The sequence below is a fragment of the Vombatus ursinus genome, unplaced genomic scaffold (assembly GCF_900497805.2).
Source record: "Vombatus ursinus unplaced genomic scaffold, bare-nosed wombat genome assembly UNPS02014778.1, whole genome shotgun sequence".
NCBI classification, from domain to species: Eukaryota; Metazoa; Chordata; class Mammalia; order Diprotodontia; family Vombatidae; genus Vombatus; species Vombatus ursinus.
In genome coordinates, this window is record NW_020954556.1 from 38,615,019 (window position 1) to 38,635,338 (window position 20,320).

The window sequence follows — 20,320 nt, forward strand, 5'->3', positions numbered from 1 at the left end:
AAGTGACTTGCACAAGGTCAACACAGCTAGTAAGTGTCTGGGGCCAGATTTGAACTCCGGTCTTCCTGACTCCAGGCCTGACACTCTATCCACTGTACCACCTAGCTGCCCTATTTACAACTTTTTTTTAAGGCTTACAAGGTTTCTATAAATCTATCCACTTCATAATTTTTTTTGTGTGTGGAGTAAATAACATTCCATTATGTTCATATTCCACAATTTGTTCAGTCATTTCCCAATTTATGGATACCCACTTGTATCCAGTTATTTACTACAACAAAAAAATGCTACTATGAATACTTTGGTACACATGAATTCCTTCCCTCTTTATTTGATCTCTTTAGGGATATATACCTAGTAATAGTATTACTAAGTTAAAGCATATGTATCCATAGTTTAGTGACTTCTTGGGTATAGTTCCAGATTGCTTTTCAGAATAGTTATATGAATTCACCAACAACTCCATTAGTGCTGTTTGCCTTCCCACAGCCTCTCCAACAATTATTTTCCTCTTTTGTCATCTTGACCAATCTGATAGGTGTGAGGTACAGCCTAAGAAGTGTTTTAGTTTACAGTTCTTTGTGGTTACTAATTTGGATTTTTCTTTTCATATTGGTATTGATAGCTTGCTTTTCTTCCCTTGAGAACTGCCTGTTAATATCTCTTTACGGCTTATCTATTCAGGAAGGACTCTTGATAGCATATGTTTTGACCAATTTCCCATATATCTTGGTTATCAGACAATTATCAGAGAAATTTACTGCAAAGATTTTTTTTTTGCCCTGTTAAATGTTTCCCTATTAATTTTAATTGTATTCATTTTGTTTGTGCAAAACATTTTCAATTTTAGGTAATCAAAATTCTCAGTTTTATTTCCTGTTATACTCTTTCTCCTGTATTTGGTCAAGAACTCTCCTGCCCATGATCGTGAAAGATAGCTCTTTTTTTGCTCCTCTGATTTGTTTATGATGTATCCATTTTGTGTCCATTGTATTAATTTGTGGCTTATTATAATATATGGTGTGAAGTATCACTCTTAATCTAATTTTTGTGAGGCTGATTTTCCTAGTAGTTTTTGTTGAATAATAAAACCTTACCTAGTAGTGGGTCTATAGAACAATTCACTACTATGTTTGATTGCTTCTAGGTTTTGAGTATCTTATCTGTTTCATTAATCAGCTTTTCTATTTTCTTAAACTTTATTTTCTTAAAGTACCGAATAGTTTGGATGATTACTATTTTGTAGTATTGTTTTGTTTCTGATACTGCCAGGTATCCTTCTTAACCCCTTTTATTTATTTATTTATTTGTTCATTTATTTATTTTCCTGTTACTTTCCTTGAGATTATTGACCATTTCCCAATTCTGGAAAGTAATTCTTTGCTAGTTTCATTGGTATTGCTCGATTCTGTGAATTAACTTAAGTAGCATTGTCATTTTTGTTAGTAAGCAGTTAATAGCTTTTAATTATTTGGGTATGTCTTTATTTGCATAAAGAACTCTTTTTAGTTGTGTATATATTATTCCTATTTTGTGGTTTAGTATTTGAACTGTCAAATATTTTAAAAATTCTGTAGTTATTTTGACTGGAATTTCTTTTTCTATATCTTCCTATTCAGTTTTATACTAATATACAGAAAGGTTGAGGCATTTTGTGTGTTTATTTTATATTCTGCTACTTTAATGCATTTAATAATTGTCTCAATTAATTTTAATTTAATCTCTGGAGTTCTCTAGATAGATCATATCATCCAGAAAGAGTGATGATTTTGTTTCTTCTTTGCCTTTGCTTATTTTCTCAGTTTCTCTTGTCTTATTGTTAAACTAGAATTTCTAGAACTACAAGAAGCAATACTGATGATAATGGGCACTCTTGCTTTACCTGGACCATATTGAAAAGGTTTCTATGATTTCTTCATTCAAGTTCTTGGTTTTAGATAGATACATTTGACTAATTAAGGAAAATTCAATTTATTTCTGTGCTTTTAATTTTTTTTTAGTAGAAATGGGCATTGTATTTTGTTAAATTTTTTTCCTGCATGTTTTAATTTAGTCATGGGATTTTGACTAAGGTAGCTTATTGTGTTAGTACTTTAATAATAATAATAGCTAGTATTTATATAGTACTTTAAGGTTTGCAAAGTGCTGCACATGTTATCTCATTTGAATATTGAACTCACACTGCATTCCTGTATAACTAATATTTTTATGGTATTCAGTCTTCTTAATCTGTTGCTGTAGTCTCTTTGCTAATATTTTAATTCAGTATTTTTGTATCAATATTAATTAGAACTGTTTGTCTATAGTTTTCTTTCTAAGTTTTATCTAGCTCTAATTTAGGTGTCAAGACCATATTGTCTCATTAGAGGAGTTTTTAGCATGCATCTCCCTATTTTTGCAATAAATTCATGCAATGTTGGTATTATTTGGTCCATGTTAGTTTTTGTAAAGGTAAAATGCACAACTAAGATATATATATGTGTATATATATATATACACACACACACACACACACATATATATACACACATACATACATATATACTCACACATACATGCACACACACACACACGTGTGTGTGTGTGTGTATATTCTTCTTGGTTACCATTTCATAGGCACCACAGAGCTATCATCTAAGTTTTCTCATATTCTCTTCTAGTCCTTCTTTCATGTTTATCTATTTGTTAGATGTTTTTAGGTCTGAAAGAGGGTACGCCAAGGGTCCCAACTCTGTTTTATTATTTCTCCCTGTAATTTGGTTGACTTCTCAAACAAGTACTTAGATTTTATGTCATTAGGGCATATATATATTTCAGGGGTGGGGAACCTGTGGCCTTTGTGGCCTTCTAGGTCCTTGGGTACAGCTTTTTGACTGAGTACAAATTTTCCAGAACAAATCTTTTCATTAAGGGAATTTGTTCTGTGGAGTTTGGATTCAGTCAAAGGACTGCTCTTAAGGACCCAGAGGGAGGCCACAGGTCCCCACCCCTGCATTAAATATCCGTATTACTTTATTTTCTGTGAGGCCTTTGAGTATAATATAGTTGCCCTGAGATAGCATAACATAATAGATAGAGAGCCAGTCTTGAAGACAGGAAGACCTGGGTTCAAGCCCTGCTTCTGGCATATAATGACATTCTGACTCTGGGCAAGTCACTTAACCTCTTTGTTTTCTAGGCAACTTGCTAAGACAGTAAATGGTAGAGATGTGTCTTTGCCTGGGAGTCACAAGTCTAAATGCTATCCTTTGCTCAGAGTTCATCCATGTTAATGCTCACTAACCATGGGTGTCTTAGGACTTTTCCCCTTTCCTTTCTGTACCATTGGTTTTTAACACAAGAACGATGAACTTTTTTTTTAATATGTTAATAACTGTCTTTCATTATTATTGGTTTTCTTTTTACTCCAATGTATATTATTTAATGCATTTCAAAACATCATCCTGAGAAGGGAGCCACACACTTCCAGATTGCCAGATGAGTCTGTGACACCAAAAAGGTTAAAAATCTCTGCTCTGTACTGTTTTATTAAGGTGATCTTATTAGCTCCTATGAATTTAGTTGTCATCTCTGTGCAGATGATTTCCAGAACTATATATCCAGCCCTACTTTCTCTCCTGAGCTATAGTCCTGAATCCCCAATGGTCTTTGGGACTTCATATTGGATGACCTGTAGGTGTGTCAAAATCAACATGTCCAGATCAGAATTCCCTCCAAACCTTCTCCCTTTTCCAACTTCCTTTTTACTATCTAGGACATTATATAATCATTCACCCAATCACTCAGGTTCATAATTCTTGGTGTCATCTTCAGCCCCACATTTACCCCACACGTCCAATTCAACCTTCTCTTTTAAGATGAATCTTCTCATTCTTGCCTTCACAACATCTGTCATATGTCCTGTCTCTCTTCACAACATCTCTCATGTCCCATATCTCAGATAAGCTATTATTCTAATTCAAGCCCTCATCACCTATCTGTCCCCTGGCTCATTGCAATAACCTTCTAGTTGATCTTCCTGCCTCAAGAGTGTCCCCTTCCGATTTTCAGGCATTCTTGATGAAAAGACCAGAGCTGAATCGAAAATTTGATTTTCAAATACAAGACTCAAGTGGAATATGAAGAGGTAAACAGGAAAGAGAAAATCATAAGAGACTTATTATGGTTGAACTGTTTACATTCCTGCATGGAAACATGATATTTGTAACTCATGAGACCTTTGTCAGTATTAGGGTAGTTGGAGGGAAAAATTATATGTGTGTGTGTAGACAGATAGATAGATAGATAGATAGATAGATAGATAGATAGACAGACAGACAGACAGACAGACAGACAGACAGACAGATAAATAGATACATAGGTAGATAGATAGAGGGCACAGGGTGAGTTGAAGATGATGAGGTCGTATCTGGAGAATAAAATTAAGGAGTGAGAGAGGATTATGCTAGGAGAAGGAGACAGGGAGAGGTAGAACGGGGTAAATTATCTCACAAAAAAAACAGAAAAGAAAAAGCTCTTACAGTGGAGGGGAAATGGGGGAAGGGGAGAGGGAATGAGTGAATCTTATTCTCATAGAATTTGACTTAAAGAGGGAATAACATATACATTCAATTGGGTATGGAAATCTGTCTTACCCTACAGGAAAATGGGGGGGGGGACAAGAGAGTAGGGGGATGATAGAGAGGAGGGCAGATTGGGAAAGGGGGTAATCAGAAGCAAGTACTTCTGAGGAGGGTCAGAGTCAAAAGAAAGAATAGAATAAATGGCAGGGTGGGATAGGATTAAGGGAAATAGAGTTAGTTTTTCACAGCATGTCTATTATGGAAGTGTTTTGCATAACTGCACATATATAACCTATATTTAGTTGCTTGCCTTCTCAATGAGGGTTGGTGGGGAGGGAGGAAGGGAGAAAATTTGGAACCCAAAGTTTTAAAAACACATGTTTAAAAAAAATGTTTTCATATGCAACTGGGAAATAAGAAATACAGGCAATGGGGTACAGAAATCCATCCTGCCCTACAGGAAAATTGAAGGGGAAGGGGGGAAGAGAAGATAAGAGAGATAGAAGGGAGGGCAGACTAGGGGAAGGGGTATTCAGAATGCATGCCATCTTGGGGTAGGGGAAGGGGTGAAATGGGGTGAAAATTTGGAACTCAAAATCTTGTGGAAGTAAATGTTGAAAACAAAAAAATAAATAAAAAATATCATAAAAAAATTAAAAAAAATCTTCTCATTCAAAAAAAAAAGTGTCCCCTTCCAAACCATCCTCTACTCAACTGCTAAGGTGATTTTTTTCTAAAGCATGGTTCTCAGCATGTGAACCCCATTCCATTGGCTCTCAATCACCTCCAGTATAAAATATAAAATCCTCTATTTCAAAATCAAAGACATTCAAAATGCATTATGAAGGGCTTTCAAAGCCCTTCTTCCCTTTACTTTTCTACTTTTCATCCTCCTGCCCCCCTATTCCCTTATCACACACACTACAATCTAATGATACTAGCTCCTTTGCTGTTCTGTGCACAAGACACTCCATCTCCTTATTCTGAGCATTTTCACTGCCTGTCCCCCATGCCTGAAATTTTCTCCCTCCTCATCTCCAACTCCAAACCTCCCTGGTTTCTCTGACTTCTTTCAGGTCCTAAGTAAAATTCTACGGAAGTCTTTTCTAATCCCTCTTAATTTTAGTGTCTTCTCTCTGTTAATTATCTTGAATTTATTCTGTATCTATAGCTTGCTTGGACATAGTTGTTTACCTGTTGCCTACCCCAATAGGCTGTGAGCTCTTTGAAAGAAGGGGCTGTCTTTTGCCTTTATTTGCATACCCAGCACTTAGTACAATACCTAGCACATAGATGGCTAATTAAAATTAGTTGACTGGCTAAAATTTTCTATTTTATACCTCTGTGCTTTTGTATAAGAGGTCCTACATTCTGGAATTCACTACCTCTTCACCTGTGCTTCAGAGAATCCTTGACTTCCTTCAAGGCATAACTCAGGTGCCATTTCCCAAATGAAGCCTTTCTTGATCCACCCAGTTATTAGCATGACCTCATTCTTCAAATTTTATTGTATATCTAGTGAGCTTTCTTTCTCTCTCTCATATATATTATATATAATATATTACTACATATGTGTAAATAGATAGATTGATAGGTAGAAGACAAAGTAGAATACAAAGGTAGAAGTTGGAATGGTTTGCACAGATTACAGTTTTCAGGCCAGTTTGACTAGAAGGAATGGTGCATGTAGGAGTGTAATGTGAAATAAGACTGAAAATATTGCCTCAATAGTAGGTAGCTCCATTCTTTGTATAGCTAATTGCATAAAATTTCATTAATTCAGACCTCAACTGTAAATTCTGATAATGTTGTTATGAGCTTTATTTGTGGAGAAAAGGGTTAGCTAAGCATTTAATGGTATTAATAATGTTGCAGGGGAATTTTTTTTTTGTTTGGTTTGTTTTTCTTTTGTTTTTTTGCTAGGCAATGGGGTTAAGTGACTTGCCCAGGTTTACCCAGCTAGTAAGTGTCAATCGTCTGAGGCCGGATTTGAACTCAGGTCCTCCTAATTCCAAGGCCAGTGCTCTATCCACTGCACCACCTAGCTGCCCCCTGCAGAGGGAATTTTTAAGGCATGTAAGGAGCAAAGGATTCTCAAGTGATTTAGAAACATACTGTCCTTCAGACTCTTATTTTAGTGCCTCATCTTGGCATGGAAGTGGTGATCCTGAGTTCTTGATCTATCTGTGTATCTGCCAAAGCAACTCATAAAACCTCATAAGACAAGGAATGGTTGTAGTCTGCATCCGTGGAGGGAACACTCATACCAATGAAATAGATATTTTTATTTATGAAGTAGAAGCACATATTTACATGCAAATATTTGATATGCTAATTATTTAAAAAAATTGTCAAAGCAATTCTCCTAAGGGACTCTACTAGGTAACATTTTGCCTAGCACATTTGAAGATAATAAAAGTGTTTCTTTTTATAAAATTTTTTGATTCAGAATTTATCCAAATTACACTAAACCCATTTTCAAGGTTATCACATATACTTATTAAGATACATATGTCATTGGCATAAAGGGAAGAGAGAAGGAGCAAGAACTGAATGTTAGGGTAAGCCTTAGGAAGAAGAAACATCATGAAGAAAAATTATGTATCTTATAGATTTTTAGGAAATTGTTGTTGAAGACTGTGTCTGTGTTGCATTCCCTTTTTCTTCCCTCCCCTCCTCTGTCTTCTCATCTATCCCAAGCTAGAAATGCAGGGGCTACTCACAGGCCTGATCCTGCTACTGCTTGGCACTGGAGCTTTGATCCAATCCATTTCCAATCTGGGGCCAGTCCTGTCTAGTGGCTTCCTGCTCCTGGGCACTTCCCATATTGGTTCTGGACTTAGTGCAGACACCTGATCAACCTAGCCTACTACAGCTCAAAACACCTGAGCTCAAGAAATCTCCCAGCCTCAGCCTCTCCAATAGCAGGGATTGCAGTTGTGCATCACCCTACTCCACTGCGTTTTCTTAACCATGGGCAAAAATGGTTCAAATTAACCAGAGTATTTGCATCTTCTGAAACATTCTGATTGGTTGGGGTTTTACTATATCTTATAGATATGATGCAAAAAAAATGAACTATTAGCACATTTTTGATGTATAACAGAGATGATGTTGGAACTTTGATTCTTGGACTCCAAAATTAGTACTGTCTTCCCTATTCTGTGTTGTCATTCAAGATCATGCCAACAATTTCTGGAGGGGTGAGTGTGTGCATGTGTGTGTGTGTGTGTGTGTGTGTACATAAAATAAATGTAATGCTTTGAATTAATACTTGATCTTCTGAGGGAAAATGGCTTAAATAATTATAGTCAGTCAGCAAAAAGCCAGAACTCTGTCACTGAGTAAATTCCAACGTTTCTTATGTTAGAACTGCCTGCATGTGTAGCTTAACAGTTTACGCATGTGTAGTTTTGAAAGGAAATGCATTCTTATGAAAATAAATTGTATCTCATTCTTTCATTCATTCATTCATTCATTTATTTATTTTTTACTTTTACCAAGGAATATATACTTCAAAAGGTATAATCACAAATATACAAATTTACTCTTGCAACACATAGGAGCCCTCTTCTTCCCTGTACCACTTTAGTGTCTGGGGAGAGAAAGATTAGATTAATAGCTGAGCTTGGTTCCTGTAGAGCAAAATCCCAGTTCCAAGTCTCAAACCCCACTTGGGACTGAGTCCCAGGCACCCTGGCTTCTTAGGCTTCCATGCTGGACTGGCTTGCAATTTTAGCTCCAGTGTCACCATGGCTTAAAGTCCTCATCCATAATCCTGGGGATTATGTGGCATATGGAACTGAGGGCAAACAAACAATACAGAACAGAAACAAACACTCCTGCGTCCATTTTTCAGAGCCAGGATAAAAGAGAGGGAGGAAAGGACTCACCAGTTCAGTTTGTGGCGTCCATGCTGGGTGCAGCATAGAAGAAGTGCTGAAAAGAGTGCAGCAGAAAGTGGGTGGTGGAAATGAGCACAGCTGCAAAGCAATTGTATTTTATTTAGGCACATATCCCCCTGTATTTTTCTGTAATCTGGTGAGGGTATTTGTGCTGTTAAATGCATTTTTAAATTATCAAAATTAAATCAGTGAAGAAATGAGTCTTAAATCATTAGTAATAGCAGTAATGAGAAAATATGATGTAAGGAAAATTAAGTTAGTTTGTTGGTAATGGGTGGAGAAGATAAGGCTAATAGAGTTTTCTTTACCTAAAGTCTTTATGTTATATTTTCAGAGTGGTATTTAATAAACTTTTGGCTTATATAAGTCTTTTGGCTTCTAAAAACAGCAGCCTGCAGATATTTTTTATTCATTTTTATCAGTTTTGACTTGAGATAAATGGTTGGTGGTAGAGACTGACATAACCTATAGAACTAACATAGATAATTAAGTTGAGATATCAGAAAACAAGTAAAATTTCTACATGAATAAGATAATACTTACCTTTCTATACTTCATACTTACTAAGTGGATAGTTTATTGACTCAGTTGGTAGATGCTATTAATTTGTGTTTCTACCTGGCTGCCCTCCTTTGGACTTCTCCATCATGTTCCCAGGAACCTCATCAATAGGAACCTCATTATCCTGCAAGATTTTGTTAGCCTTGGTACTCATGCTTCATCAGTACCCTTTGACCTGTGATTCCTCTGATTGGAAGGCAGAGTGAAGAACTCCTCTGCAAGCCTATGTTTAAGGAAGATGCCCAGGCCCGGCATCTCTTCATTTCTCACCCAGCTGCATTACTTTGGACCTCTCAATTATACTGCTGTGCCAGGTACCTTCTCCTTCTTCTTCCCTTGTTTCCATCTTTTCAGCTTCCTTTTGTGTGTTGTCTTTCACATTAGGTTATAATCTCCCTGAAGGCAAGGGCTGTCTTTTATTTTATTTTATTTTTAAAATTTTTATCCCCAGTGCTTAGAATAGTGCCTGGAACAGGGTAGACATTTGATAAATGTTTATTGATTGATTGGCTGACTGATATGTTGCTTTGTAAATGAAATTAGGTCATACCTCTTATTTATATTTAATTTCTCTAAGTTCCCTGAGGACTGTAGTTCTCTATTTTGTTTATTCTGTATTACTCCAAATCATGCACTCTCTCTAACACACAACATTGCTTATAGTTTCCAAACTAGCTCCCAGCTACTGTAGCTACAAATCCAACTTTAAAAAATTGTATGATGCTATTTTGTTCCAAATGATGAAGCTGAGATAATATCCTAGTGAATTGAGGTAGATTTGGACCCCCAAATACTTTTTAAAACTATATCTATTCTCTATCATTGACCATTAAATTCTTTGATATTTTAAAATTATTAGCAAGAATTTCCAATACCATATCTGTTCCTATTTTTGTTTCACTTCATGATCTATGAAAGATATTGTTAGAGAAGACTTGCATATATCTGGTGATTTAAAGTGGCTGTTACGGTGTTATTGAGGGAAGGTATTTTTCCTCTGTGAATGACTTACATGCCTTATTTAATAGTTTATTAATATTTAATAAAGTCATCTTACTCATGAAAAATAAACTGTGTTTACACTGTTTTAAATGTCATCATTGTCAACTTAGTTATCTTAAAAACTAGGTTCTTTGATTCTGCAATTTTCTTGATAATTTGTTGGTAAGGGTGTGTGAAACATTTTTTATTTGGCTATCAAAAATTAGGTTGGCTTTATATTGATAAAGTGGGAAGGATGGAGATTATGGGTAAAGACACTGAGAGATTTAGAGGAATGGAGGAAGGGAAGTTGAGGGAGTTGAGTCATCAGTCATTTTAGTGAAGTAGTAGGTCATGTCTTCTGCTGAGGGGAGAGGATACCAGGTGGTGTTGGTTTAGAGAGAAGAGAAAGTTTGGAACAGCTGTTGCCAAGAAATGTAAAAATATAATAGCAAACATTTATTGAGTGCCTACTATGTGCCAGATACCTTCCCTACTATATGCTAGTCACTGTGCTAAGTTGGTGATACAAAGAAGGTAAAAGACAGGGCCTGCTCTTAAGGAATTTGCAGTCTAATAAATTATTAATTGTATTAACTACTTGTTGACCAATGGTAGTCTGTAAAGGATTAGAGGATTGGTTACAGTAGTGAGGGCCAGTAGAGGTTAAATATCTTAAATTTATAGTAGATCCAGTCAGGACAGTTTCCTGATTTCCTTCAGCAATGTTGGCCTTTCTGTAGCAGGAGAGGAAGAGGTGGATATTAGGAGTTATTCAAGGTTTAGAGTTGCCTGAATTAGAATGGTAGAAAGTCAAGAGTATAAAGGATTCAAGGGTGAAGTAGAAGGCATTATGCCTAATGCCATAAGATGGCTAAGCCATAAGGTCATGACTGAATAGAGGGAAAATAAAGTCAGAATTAGGTTTTGATAGTCTGGAAAAAAATGAGAGACTAAAGGTTATGATAAGGGTGAAGAGCAGATAAAGAAGGAATGCGGAAGTAGAAGAAGTAGAAGATAAGAGTTTGTGACCATCTTATACCTATCAGATTGGCTAATATGACAGAAAAGGAAAATGATAAATGTTGGAGAAGATGTGGGAAAATTGGAACACCAGTGCATTGTTGGTAGAGTTGTGAACTGATCCAACCATTCTGGAGAACAATTTGGAATTATACCCAAAGGGCAATCAAACTGCATACCCTTTGATTCAGCAATACCAATATAGTTCTGTAGTCCAAAGAGATCATAAAAAAGGGAAAAGGACCCACACGTGCAAAAATATTTATAGCAGCCCTTTTTGTGGTGGCAAACTATTGGAAACTGAGGGGATGCCCATCAGTTGGGGATGGCTGAACAAGCTGAATGTAATGGAATACTACTGTGCAATAAGAAATGATGAACAGGCAGATTTCAGAAAAATCTGGGAAGACTTGTATGAACTAATACTGAGTGAAGTGAGCAGAACCAGGAGACAGTACCTGGCAACAGTCCTATAGTGCGATGATCAACTATAAATAACTCAGATCTTCTCAGCAACACAGTGATCCAAGACAAGTACAAAGGACTCACAAAGAAGGAAAATGCTATCCATATTCAGATAAAGTACTGATGTACTGCAGATCAAAGCGTATTTTTTTCACTTCATTCTTTCTCATGTTTTTTTTTCTTTTGATCTGTTTCATCTTTCACAACTGTGACTAATATGGAAATATTTTTACATGATAGCACATGTATAAATTATATCAAACTGACTACAATTTTCAGAAAAGGGGAGGGAGTGAGAAAAAATTTGGAATTTGATGCTAAAATTTTCTTGACATGTAATTGGGGATAAATAAAATACTATTAAAAAAAGAAGATAAGAGTTTGTGATCAAAGAGGGAGATTTCAGAGTTCTAGATCTTGGAGGTAGAGCAGTTTTAAGTGATCATAAAGATTAAAGTACTTATGGGAATCTGAGTTCTACCTGAAGTAGAGTGGAGACAGATGTCATGGGAGTTAAGTAGATTGATAAAATGAAACTGCAGAAATTAGGGTCATTGTTGTGAATATAGAAGTCACTCAAAACAATGGCAAAAGTTGAGGTGGAGAGAAAGACGATAGACCAATTGCTGAAATAATTGAAGATGATAGGAGACTGTGTCAACAAAACATTTATCGAACAATATGTACCAGCTACTGTACTGAGCGCTGGGGGTACAAAAAAGGCAAAAACTGTTCATTCCATTGGGGAACTGACAAAAGGATGGAGATAACACATAAATAGTTAAGTACTTACAAAATGTATGTGTATATACATGGTTATCTATATATATATGTATATAGATATCTATTTATGTACATAGATATCTATATGTATCTGTCTATGTGTGTGTCTGTATGTATGTATTTCTCTATCCACCTAGATAGATATAGATATTTGGAAAGTAATCTCAGAGGAAAACAAAGTAGCAGCTAGGGGGACTGAGAATGATATCCTGCAGAAGGTGGTATTGGAGCTGAATCTTGACAGAAGCCAAAGAAGTTAAGAGGCAATGGCAAGAAGACAGCATTTCATGGGAGATGGAGTATGATGTTTGAGGAACAGCATGTAGACCAGTGTTTTTGGATTGCAGTGAAAGAAGACTAGAAATGTAGGAAGGGGCCAGGTTAATGAACTTTAAATATCAAATAGAGGATATTTGCTTCTGGTGGTAATGGGAAGCTACTGGAGTTTATTACATAGCAGGATAACATGGACAGATCAGTATTTTAGAAAAAAAGTGATTTTGACAGCTGAGAGCAGCATCCTACAGTGGCAGCATTCAGCATATGGAAAAGATGTAATTCAAAGTTATAATCTTTAAAGGAAGTGAGGCTGTTGAGTGATGGTAGCAGTATTGAAGTGGCAATGGAAAGCAAAATGTGAGTGAATTCCTGCTCTAGGTCTATTGATTCTGGTAGTATGGGAAAATGAATAGCCAGTAATGGAGAAAGGATGTGCTGTCTTTCAGGGTGAGTGGTTTCAGTGTATTTTTGTCATCGTTATTTCAAGTTATTGCATATTTGGTGGTGATCAGAACTACTTTGTAAACATCCTGTAACTCAGCTAAGGCTTATCTACTTTAATTCAAATTGGAGAAGTTTTACTGTATTTTTCATTTGTGCTTGAGTTGCTGTTGTGTAATGAATATGTTTCTTATAAATGTGATTAATTTTAAAGTAGCTTTTGTAGCATTATTTATCCTCTTTATTTTGTAAACATTCTGCCTTTGATAAAATGGTTATATTATCAGAACTTTAGTCTTCATGATATGTCATCATTAGCTTTTTCTTCATTAATTAGTGACTATTGTGCTAAAATGTAATTATTCTTACTAGTTGTGTGACCCTGGACAAGTCACTTAACACCAATTGCCTTAAAAAAAAAGATAAGGTCAAAATAAGCACATGATTGAGTTATAAAAAAAATTTTAAAAATAAAATGTAATTATTAATATAAAAACATCAAATCAACAAGATTTAAACCATTAACTAAACCCAGTTATTGGAAATGAACAGAAAATGAGACAAAGAGAATTAGGAAAGAAACGAACTTACAGATGCCCTAGTCTCCATTTTCTCCTTGATTTTTAAAACACAGTATTGAAAATCGTAACTGAAAGATGCACATAGGAGAGGGGCTCCACACAAAGAGCTTGCTTGGGTCCCTGGATAGGAGGAAGAAAGAGAAGTCAGCTTATTGGCACAACCTTCTTACCTAACTCTGCCCTGGATATGGCAGCAGCTTGGAGAGACCATGAAGAAATTCTTGGATGAGAAGCTACTCATTGGAAGACTTCAAAACCAGATCCATCTAGAGAGAAGTGGAGTTCCCAGACAACTCTGAGTTCTTGAACCAAGCAGGAACTGGAGTTGAGGAACATCAAGGTACAGAACAACAATGCAGATGAGCAAACATTGACTTCAACCTTCATTAGTACTAGACCTATACCTGAGCCATTTCTTGATGTTCCCAGGAGGAACTTTAAGTGTGGACCCAAGGCAAAGAGAATAATTTGTGGGACATCTCTAAGATATGTCTGGATCTGTGTAAGCCCAGAGTTGAAAGTGAAAGGTCTTTAGGTCATGAGTTAAAATTATAAGACTACTTTTAAATCAAGCATTTATGCTATCCAAAATGCTTTCATATGGCCTCAGAAACTTACTTAGCCATGTGACCCTGGGCAAGTCACTTAGCCCAGTTTGCCTCGGTTTCCTCATCTGTAAAATGAGCTGGATAATGAAATGGTATTTTTGCCAAATGAGGCCATGAAGAGTCAGACACAGCTGAAAATGACTGAACAGCAAAAACTTTCCAAAATACTTATCTTCTTTGATCCTCTTATATCATTGGTACTAACCCTCTCTTCACTTTATCTTGTGTTTATGTTTTACATGTTGTATCAGCTATTGTGGGCAGAAACCACTTTTCATTTTGTTCTTTGTATGTCTCAGTGCCTAGCATGGTGCCTTAAACATAGTAAATGTTCAATAAATGTTGATTTAATTTGAATGTGCATAGAGATTAAAAGTATATGCTAGATGAATTTGAGTTTAGACCACCAAACTAATCAATATAATTTAGTCACATGATAATGTATTTGAATTTGGTAGGTGCACACACAGTATTGTAGTGAAAAACTAGCAAAAAACTTGTCTTTTAAACTTTTTTTTTTTTTTTAGTAATAGTAATGTCTTTGTTCTCTTGCAGCTGTTGAAAATGGACATGTAGATGTGGTAAAGCTGTTGCTTCGGCATGGAGCAGATGTTAATGGATCTCATTCTATGTGTGGGTGGAATGCCCTGCACCAGGCAGCTTTTCAGGTAACCTCTGAAGTTATTATTTCATTTCTATATATAGTGTGTGTTTTATCCTTTTAAGATGAAAATTCTGCCCAGTTTTTGCTTTTCATTTACCTCTGATTTATGATGGTTAGGTTGGTACAGAAAAGGCAGTCTAAATGCTAATGATTATTCTGAATAAACCAACTGATAATGTGAAATTTTGGTTTGTAAGGATTATTTCAGCATTTAAAGTATGGATAGCATATTTTTAAAAATTAATTTATTTATTTTTAGTTTTCAGCATTCACTTCCGTAAACTTTTGAGTTTTAAATTTTCTCTACCTCCTTCCTTTCCCCTCCCCCCCTTTCCAAGACAATGTACGATTTGATATGGGCTCTATATATGCATTCTTATTAAACATATTTTTGTATCAGTCATGTTGTAAAGAAGAATTAGAATGAATGGAAGGAACCATGAGAAAAAAAAACAAAACAAAAAAAAGAGAGCAAATAATATGCTTCGATCTGCATTCAGACTCCATAGTTCTTTCTTTGGATGTGGATGGCATTTTCCATCATGAGTCTTTTGGAATTGTCTTAGATCCTTGCATTGCTGGGGAGAGCTAAGTCTATCAAAGTTAGTCATTGCACAATGTGACTATTACTATGTACAATGTTCTCCAGGTTCTGCTCATTTCACTCAGCATCAGTTCATAAAAGTCTTTCCAGGTTTTTCTGAAGTCTGCCTGCTCATCATTTCTTACAGCATAATAGTATTTCATCACATTCATATACCACAACTTGTTCAGTCATTCACCAGTTGATGTGCATCCCCTCACTTTCCAATTATTTGCCACCACAAAAAGAGCTGCTGTAAATATTTTTCTGCGTATGGGTCCTTTCCCCATTTTTATGATCTCTTTTGGTATACAGCCCTAGAAGTGGTATTGCTGGGTCAAAGAGTGTGCACATTTTTATAGCCCTTTTGGCATAGCTCCAAATTGGTCTCCAGAATGGTTGGATCAGTTCACAGCTCCACCAACAATGCATTAGTGTTCCAGTTTTCCCACATCTTCTACAACTTGTATAATTTTCCTGTTTTGTTGTGTCACCCAATCTGATAGATGTGATGTAGTACCTCAGAGTTGTTTTGATTTGCATTTCTCTGATCAATAGTGATTTAGAGAATTTTTTCATATAATTATAGATTAACTGATTTTTTCATCTGAAAACTGCCTATTCATATCCTTTGACCATTTATCAATTGGGAAATGACTTGTATTCTTATAAATTTGACTCAGTTCTCTCTGTATTTTAGAAATGAGGCATTTATCAGAGACACTGGTTGTAAAAATTCTTTCCCATTTTCTGCTTCCCTTCTAATCTTGGTTGCATTGGCTTGGTTTGTGCAAAAACTTTTCAATTTAATGTAATCAAAATTATCCATTTCACATTTCATAATGTTCTCTATGTCTTGTTTGGTCATAAATTCCTCCATTCTCCATAAATCAGGTTGGATAGCATCTTTAAGATGTCATCATACAAAATATTTGGAATGAGGGGCAGCTAGGTGGCGCAGTGGGTAGAGCCTTGGAGTCAGGAGGACCTGAGTTCAAATTTGGCCTCAGGCACTTGACACTTCCTAGCTGTGTAACCCTGAGCAAGTCACTTTACCCTGATTGCCTCACCAAAAAGCAAAAAAAAAAAAAAAAATCAGGGGGAGGGGGTGTAACTAGGTGGTGCAGTGGATAGAGCACCAGCCCTGGAGGCAGGAAGACCTGAGTTCAAATCTGGCCTCAGATACATAACACTCACTAGCTGTGTGACTCTGGGCAAGTCACTTAACCCCAATTACCCCAACCAAAAAAAAAAAAATTGAAATGCAAGTCAATTTGCAGGCAATTATTTTTGTTTGAGAAACTGTTTAGCAGTGGATAGAAAGTATATATTCTGAGGCAGCAAGAGATTTTTGCCTTTCTTTGCTTCATTTCTAAGATACTAATATTGTTTCTATTTATGTTTATTTGCTGTACTAACTTAAGGTAAAGAATAAAATTAACCCATTTGATGAATTAACCCTATAAATTCCATTCATTCTCACATTTTATAGTCTACATCTTTCTAAGTTTCTGTTAGAATGTTTAATTAGACAGCATATTTTTCTTCCCTATTTTTCTCATTTTAATTGTGAATCTATGCTTCAGGAATACACTGAGTTAATAAAATTGCTTCTCAAAAAAGGAGCAAACAAGGAATGCCAGGACGACTTTGGGATCACACCTTTATTTGTTGCAGCCCAATATGGAAAGCTGGAAAGTTTGAATGTACTTATTTCATCTGGTAAGATTCTGCTATTCAGCCTCTGCATGGTTAAACACAAATAATTTAACGTTAGTTCTTCTTCCTAGAATGATATGACCAAATAAATCTAAACTAGATCATACAGTTTTTTGACTGCACATATGATACATAAGAGTAATGATTATTTGATTTATGGGCCCATTTATTAAGAATTTTTTGCTAACATTCTGCAATGTCAAGCTTCTAATTTATCAGAGTCTGGCATAATGAACTCTTTCTAAAGCAAGATTATTGGTCTGTTGAGTGGTGGGCTCTCCATAACATGAGTGTTCCCGGCCTTCTACTGGATGACTATTTTTACATTTTGTTTAATTTTTAGAAACAATTTTGTGTTTTGTGGTTTGGTTTGTCTATTTTGACTGGATTGTGTAATTATCTAAAATAATCTTGCTGTAGGTTTCTCTGTGACTGTCATCAATTGAAACCAATAGCTTTCTTCTGTTTTATGCTACTTTTGTCCTGTAGTCTGTTTTTATTTTAAAAAAGCAGAACCACAACTTTAATATGAATGGTGCTTTTTTGCTGTGGGACTTTTCCTTTTCCACTCACTGCCTGGGATCTTGTCATTGAGACAAACAAATGACAACAACATTATTCTGCCTTCTACCTTATTCCTGACACTTCCAGAATTCAGGATGTCTTTTTGGCATTTTTCATTTCCCGTATGAGATTCTGAAGCTCCATTTACTCTATCTAATTTTATTGCCCTTATTATCATTATTATATTTTCTTGTTCCTTGGTCATGAGGTTCTTGTGTTCTATCTCACATTGAAATTCATAATTTGTTGCTCAGACTTCCACTTACCTTCAGTTTTTCCTGCTGGCTTAATGTTTGTATCTTGGTTTTTAGCATCTCATAAGCAAGTATAAGAAAATGGCTTTCTTACTTTCTATGACATTTTCATCACTGTAAAAAGAGTTGATGTTACAGGACATGTTATTTAAAGGCATTTTCTTCTGTATTTCTTCTATACTAACCCCGTACTTGAGTAGCTCCTGGGCTGCCACCAGATGAATAGTGGTACTTAGGAGCACAGGCACAGTGTTTAGGATCACTTCAGGTACACTTATCAGAGAAGAAAAGGCATATACAACAGGACAGGCTCATTTATGCAACATAAGTAGTGTATAGACTGTTAATTTAGATAGGAGGTTAATTATTTCTGCTCAATAAAGCTGAAAATAATCCAGGGACAGCCCTGGTTAAAAAAAAACCCAGCAAGTCTTAAGTACTAATACTACTTAGTCAGTGATAGATTTTGGTTTAGATTTAAAACCTCCTCTGATATTTACTTGTGTTCTTGAGCAAGTCAGTTAAGCTTAGGCAGTTTCCCAGGACTCATCTACTAAGGCACTACTAAGCCAGATTGGAGAATTGCTTTTTGATGGTAGTATAAACTGGATTTCAATTCCTTCAGCTGGAAGAGATGAGGACGGTACCAACAAAAAGAGAAATTTGGATTAGATGATTTTAAGGGGCTGTGGAACACTCAATCCTGTGGTTGTATTAATGATATAGTTAGTCTTGTAGGGGAAGAAGGAACAAAAAAATGAGTGAATTGGTTGTGAGCATTGCAGAAAGAAAAAGTTGGCGGGGTTGGGGGGAAGGGGGGAGGAAGTTGGGGGGGGGAGGCAGGAACTGTAATGGGGAAATATAATGAGAGTGGAGAGAGAAAGAGACTAGCAACACCAGAGTGAAAACACTGTCTTGGTAAGGATAATAAAGATATGGTGGGCAAGTGGGGAGAGAAGGGATGATGCAGATTTAACATTTCAACATTCTGGACAATTGTTGCTTATGTGCATTGATAGGGGGAGTTTCTTCACTGAAACTCTTGTACACTAATGTAATTATAGGTCCTTCCCAACAGAGAAAAAGAAGAAAGTGGGCAAAGGATTAAATTTCCATAAAATGTATAGTTAATAGTCTAAAATATAGGGATTATGTTTAGAGGGTCTTGTATGTGCTTTTAATAAATCAGAGTATAACAGCAGAAGACAAATACAATCCAACCAGCCCAATCTGATGAACATTTATTAAGTGCCTACTGTAAACAAAACAAAATGAGTAGCTTTTAAGGGGCATAAGATATAAATTAGGGTCTTTCACCTCAGGGAGCTTATAGTCTCTTAATGGGATACGACATAGGCAGAGATACATAAATAAAAATGAGGTTTAATAATTATAACCAATTAACAAAGTTGATTGAATTGCCATCCTAAAAGAAAAAAGGCTTATTTAGTAGATTAAAAACAATAACCAAACAATTTGTTGCTTACAGGAAATGCACCTAGTGCTTAAAAGTATTTGTAGATCAGCCAATTCCAAAAAACCACTTACAGTGATCATAACTGACAAAACAGAGAGCTAACTAAGGAAATTTATACTATCTTTAAAGGTACCACTGACAGGAAACTATAATGAGCAAGTCAGGACTTTTTTGACCATCACTTTCCTCATTTGTAAAATAGGGATAGTAATATCTGCAGTACCTGTCTCTCAGTTTTGTTGTAAGAATCACAAGAATGATATATGAAGAATTTTGCAAAGCTCAAAGTACTATGATGTAATTAAAGGGTCAGTTATTATTATTGTTTTATTACTAAATGATTACATATCACATGACATGGCAACATAAAATCATAAAGAAAAAGTATACTTATTTGCAAAAAAAAAAACCTTAGCAAATTAAGAGTAGGGGATTTCAGTACCTTTCAAACATCTTGTCACCTTTTTTGTGGAGCCTTCTCTGGTACCTCTTCAGTTATTAATGTTATTTTCTCATGAAATTACCTTTTAATTTAACTATGTGCTTTTGTACTCTACTAGTAAATGATAAGTTTTTTCAGGGCAGAGACTATATCCTTTTCTGTCTTTGTTTCTCCACTGCTTAGCCAGTATCTTGCAAATAATAGATACTTAATGAATGTTTATTACATTGATAATAAGAATAGCATTTATGTAACACTTTACAAATATTTTCTTGTTTTATCCTCACAACAACCTTGAGAGGTAGGTGCTGTCATTATCCCTATTGTACAGAAAACTAAGACTAACAGAGGTAAAGTCACTTGTCCAGGATCATATGGGTTCTAAGACTGAGTCTACCTTTGAATTCAGTTCTTCCTAACTCAAGACC

At 35.7% G+C, this 20,320-nt stretch overlaps 1 protein-coding gene across 4 annotated transcripts in view; it reads left to right on the top strand.

The window, feature by feature from the left end:
* ASB3 (ankyrin repeat and SOCS box containing 3) overlaps positions 1 to 20,320 on the top strand; it is a 127,116-nt gene that overhangs the window by 68,411 nt on the left and 38,385 nt on the right. For 3 of the 4 annotated variants that reach the window (XM_027865069.1, XM_027865071.1, XM_027865070.1), the window contains 2 exons: positions 14,745 to 14,857; positions 17,023 to 17,158. In XM_027865069.1, the coding sequence (XP_027720870.1) occupies positions 14,745 to 14,857; positions 17,023 to 17,158 (249 nt within the window). Of the gene's footprint in view, positions 1 to 9,184; positions 9,343 to 14,744; positions 14,858 to 17,022; positions 17,159 to 20,320 lie in introns of those variants that run through there. The other variant, XM_027865072.1, reaches the window with a different exon arrangement.